Source organism: Lycium ferocissimum, chromosome 7 (assembly GCF_029784015.1).
Source record: "Lycium ferocissimum isolate CSIRO_LF1 chromosome 7, AGI_CSIRO_Lferr_CH_V1, whole genome shotgun sequence".
Taxonomy (NCBI): Eukaryota; Viridiplantae; Streptophyta; class Magnoliopsida; order Solanales; family Solanaceae; genus Lycium; species Lycium ferocissimum.
The window spans coordinates 48,451,684-48,456,011 of record NC_081348.1 but is presented as its reverse complement, the minus strand read 5'-3'; the positions used below and the strand labels follow the sequence as shown (position 1 = coordinate 48,456,011).

Below are 4,328 nucleotides of genomic sequence, written 5' to 3'. Positions count from 1 at the left end.
CTAATGTGGAAAACCCAGTCAGGCAAGCCCCACTTTGGAAAATGACAAACGTGTGGGTCCTTTCAAAATATACTTTTAGGTGTTGAAACTAATTTTATAAATAAGCAGTTACGTGTTTGCATTGATATGCTGAAGCTAATAATAAGTAGTTAGTGTAAACAACAACAACATACTCACTGTAGTCCCTCAAGACGTATGCAGACCTTACCCCTGCCTTTGTGGCTACAGAGGTTGTTTCTGATACCATCGACTTAATAAGTAGTTAGTGTGTTTGGTAAAAAGGTGCTCATAAGCACTTTTTCTTTAAAATAACTGAAATATCATTAAAGTTATTTACAAAAAAGAAATACTAATGTAAAAATGTTTTTACATAAAAAAGAATGAATGACGAAAATAAGATAGAGAGATAATTAAAAGTTATGTTTTAGGAGGAGTATTTCGGATATTACAAAAAATATGAGGGATAAAATCGGAAAAATCTTGCTCAAATAAAAAATGCCTAAATGAAAAAGTAAGACACTTTTGAAACTTGTGATCTTAGACATGCTAGAATATTTTCATGACTACAAAATCATGTTATTAAGAATAAAATAAAATAAAAAAATTAAATTATTTCTAAAAATAAAAACGTCATTCTTTTCCTAACTAACTAGAAAAGAAAAATGTGTCAACAACAACAAAAAAAGAAAAATGTGTCGTATAATTAAAATGAAACAGCGTAAAACTTTCCATTCGTTGGTGACAATTTTGGTGCTATATACCTATGTGGCCCATCATTTTGTTCTCAACTTCGAACATAGGAGTGGACAATCATATTGAATGTAATTTCTTTTATAATTGTGAGGTTCGAATCAGTTTGGCCGTACCTCGACTAATCTTATAAAGTATGGACCATTTCCCACCAACATTACTGAATCAGTATGTTCACTAAGACTTGATGAAACATAATTCATTTACTTTAAGCGAAAAATGAGAAGTTAAATTTTTCAAAAAGGCAAACCATTTTCCCCCCTTGAGTCATCCATACCACTATACCACTGAGAACAAAGAGAAGCAGAATTCATAATCAAAATGAATTGCAACGATAGAGCTTAAATAATATAATTAACCACGTGATATAAAAAACATTAGTCATAATAGTACAAATTAAACAAATACAATACACTGACCAGAAGAACCGCTGGTTGTCAACTAACGAAGAGATCCAAAGCTGACTTATTTTCCTGGTCAATAACGTCAAGAAAAACTGGGTCGACAGTCACGCGACTATCCACGTGCACACGGAACTTATGGTCCCACCACATCACCTTAGCAAATCCTTCTATATCCACTGTAGCATCAAGAACCATCTCTCGTTTCAATATATTGGCAACAAATTCCTTGCCGTGATGAGCCAATTGTACCCCGCTTAGCCTCGCAGGAACACGGAGGACCTGTTTTTAGAAAAATAAGAAAATATAATTGAAGAAGATAATAGCTTTGAGGCGTGAATAGATTGGTTTTTCTTAAAGTGATATTGCTGGTATACAAAAATACACAACAAAGCTCAAAGCCCATGTTTATATTTTTTGTAGGCACTTCATGAAGCAAGACTTTAGTCTGAATGGTCATCTTATTTCGTGAACAGACATCCATTTAAATTCAAATTTTAAGTAAAATCTGAAAATACAAAGGATTTTACCAATATTTAAGACTTCAAACTCATTTTGCCCACAATTGTGGATCAATTTCACTTCATTTATGTTATTTGCTCTGTTCCAATTTATGTAATATATTTTTTTTAGTCTGTCCCAGAAAAAGAATGCATTTTATATTTAAAATAATTTAACTTAAAACTTCTCTTTATAGTGATTTTTTAGGCTTTTTAATTTTTTCAAAATAACTAGTACTTTAGTATTTCAAGTTGAGTAGATTTTTTCAAGATTACTCTTATTTAAATAGTCAAGATTCATTAACTACCTTTTATTTTCTAGAAAGTAGTAAAACTTTTTAATTTTTTTCAAAATAAATTTCTTAAGGAATGTGTATGAACTTAAAAAATCACTTATTATAGAATGAAGAAAATAGATCACAAGTTTCAAAAGTTTACTCTTTTTTTGTAAATTTTATGTCTAGTAAAACTACTCCCTCTGTTCTTCTATTTTAGATGAAGGTGTTTTGACTTATTATGAAGTTTAAAAAATAAAGCATTTTGATACTTGTGATCTAAAATAATATATAAAACTTTATGGGGCTAAAAATTATTTTATTAAAGTTGAAAAAATAACTTTAAAGTTGTATTTTTATTAAATATAAAAAGGTATTACTCTTTTAAACTAACAAAAAAGAAAAAAAAATGTAGTATAAATTGAGACAGAGTATATCACAGAACACTGACTACAAATTATGGAACACCTGGGAGGAACGCGAGGGTTGTGAGCCGGCTTCTACAGTTGCAGTGCCAAGGAGGTCTCCGTCATAGAATATCGACATTTCCGTCGAGGAGTAGCTAATGGAAGTTACATTAGGATTTGTGACTTTAATAGTAAGTATGAGCTCAGCGTCTAGCAAAGGGAAATTAAGCTTGAAGGAAGTGAATTCCATGGAGATGACATGGAATTGCGGGTCCCGTGGCCTGGCAGCCAGTGCTGCCACCACTGCCGCAGCGGTAGCCGCCCCGATAAAAATCCAGCTCATTGGTCTGAAGATTTTAAATTCTGATTCTGATTCTGGTAAGGAGAATATGTGGAGGAGAAAGGGAATGTGAAGATTACATTTATGTTCCCTGATTTGTGGTTGTGTAGCAGAAAAACTTGGGATGTGTCTCTAATTGAGTTCATTATCTGTTGGAGCTTGTTTGGCCTAGAGGCACAAAATTGCTTAATGAAGTATTTTTCTTAATAGCATTTTTGTTGAGAAGTCGTTAGTGGTTGGCTAATTCATTTGAAAAATACTTTTAATCACTTTAATAAGTAGATTATGCTTGACTAATTTTCTCAGAAAAGTGTCTTTGAGTATTAAATTATATTGAACATTTACTATAAATATTATTTTACGGGGAGAAATTATTTTAAATATCTATTATGAAAGATTTTAATTAAGTTTTTGCTTTTGTTTAATTAAAATTTAAAAGTACATATTAAAATTTTCAATTAATATAATACATATATAAATAAAAAAATTAACTATTGATATAATATCAACACGATGATTTAAATATAGTAAAAATCTACAACCAAAATAAAATTCAAAAGCATTCCACAAATTATAAAAGTCTATTACATACGTGAAAGCTAACTTTATATTACGTAAAATTTAAAAAAGATTATTAATTAAAAATTAATGGATTAATAAGGGATATACTTGGTAATATGTGTTTATGATAGGGATATTTTTATCTTGAAATAATAATTTTCTGCTTTTGCTTCTGCTTAAAAGCAGTTTTACTAATTGGCCAAACACCTCAAATATCCCAAAAAAGTGCTTTTTTTCAACAAAACAAAAACGCTTTTGGCCTCAAAACCGCTAGGCCAAACAGACTCTTAGTAGGCGTTTGGCCATGAAAACCAAATATTTTCACTTTATTTGGACTTTTGAAGTTGGAGTTATGTTTGTGTCACAACCCACCCACCTAGGTCATGACCCGCGCTCAGTTAGCCTAAGCCAACCGAGCAAGCCCGAACCATTTCTTGTTAGCAAAGATTTCGGCAGAGTTTTCTCTGTACAGGGAGAAAATCCATAAATCAAAACCTGTCAACACCTAGTAAAATAATCCAACAAGCTACAATACCAACATATTAAGTTTTATAGAGCATCAGAATCCCAGACCATGGGCTTTCGCAAAACTTATAAGTCTCAAGCTATACTTTACTAACACAAGCCAAAATAAGATATACAAAACCGACTTAAGGAGCAAAACTCTAGGATTTGAAAAAATAAAATAAAAATAGTATACTATAGTAGTCAGCAACATGATGGCCCACGCAAAACAAGTGCGGGGCTTACTGGATTGGTTGTCACCTCTGTCTATCGCTCTGTCTGAGTCAGAATGTCACCCTCGGCTAACTTATCTGTAGGAAAATAAAACAAGGGAGTGGGGTCAGTCACACCGACTGAGTGAGTAATAATATCAACCATAGCATTTTATTTGGGACAAGCATATGTACAAGAAATCATGCAATATGTAAAATCATCAAAAGATATCTCCCTTAAACCAACAGAACAATACATCTATGAAAACTACGTTTAAACTAGTTAAATAATCACGTTCTTATTTATTGGGAGGTCCCTATGCCAGTATCAATATATACATTACCCCCTCAGCTAGGTTCCCTTCTAGAGGGCCTTTG

At 32.0% G+C, this 4,328-nt stretch overlaps 1 protein-coding gene across 1 annotated transcript; it reads right to left on the bottom strand.

Moving 5' to 3' along the window:
- Window positions 1-1,072: 1,072 nt before the first annotated feature.
- LOC132065484 (uncharacterized) lies at window positions 1,073-2,702 on the bottom strand. Its single transcript, XM_059458898.1, has 2 exons — window positions 2,395-2,702; window positions 1,073-1,433 (listed from the first exon to the last, which is right to left on the bottom strand). The coding sequence occupies exons 1-2, from the start codon at window positions 2,674-2,676 to the stop codon at window positions 1,188-1,190; spliced, it is 528 nt and encodes a 175-aa protein (XP_059314881.1). The 5' UTR covers window positions 2,677-2,702; the 3' UTR covers window positions 1,073-1,187.
- Between the last annotated feature and the right edge of the window lie 1,626 nt (window positions 2,703-4,328).

Bases quoted from the DNA above. Each gene is read 5' to 3' on its own strand.
- LOC132065484 (XM_059458898.1), bottom strand. From the start codon at position 2,676: ATGAGCTGGATTTTTATCGGGGCGGCTACCGCTGCGGCAGTGGTGGCA. The intron at 1,434-2,394 runs GTGTTCCATAAT...TTCTAAAAACAG, and splicing joins AACCCTCGCGTTCCTCCCAG to GTCCTCCGTGTTCCTGCGAG.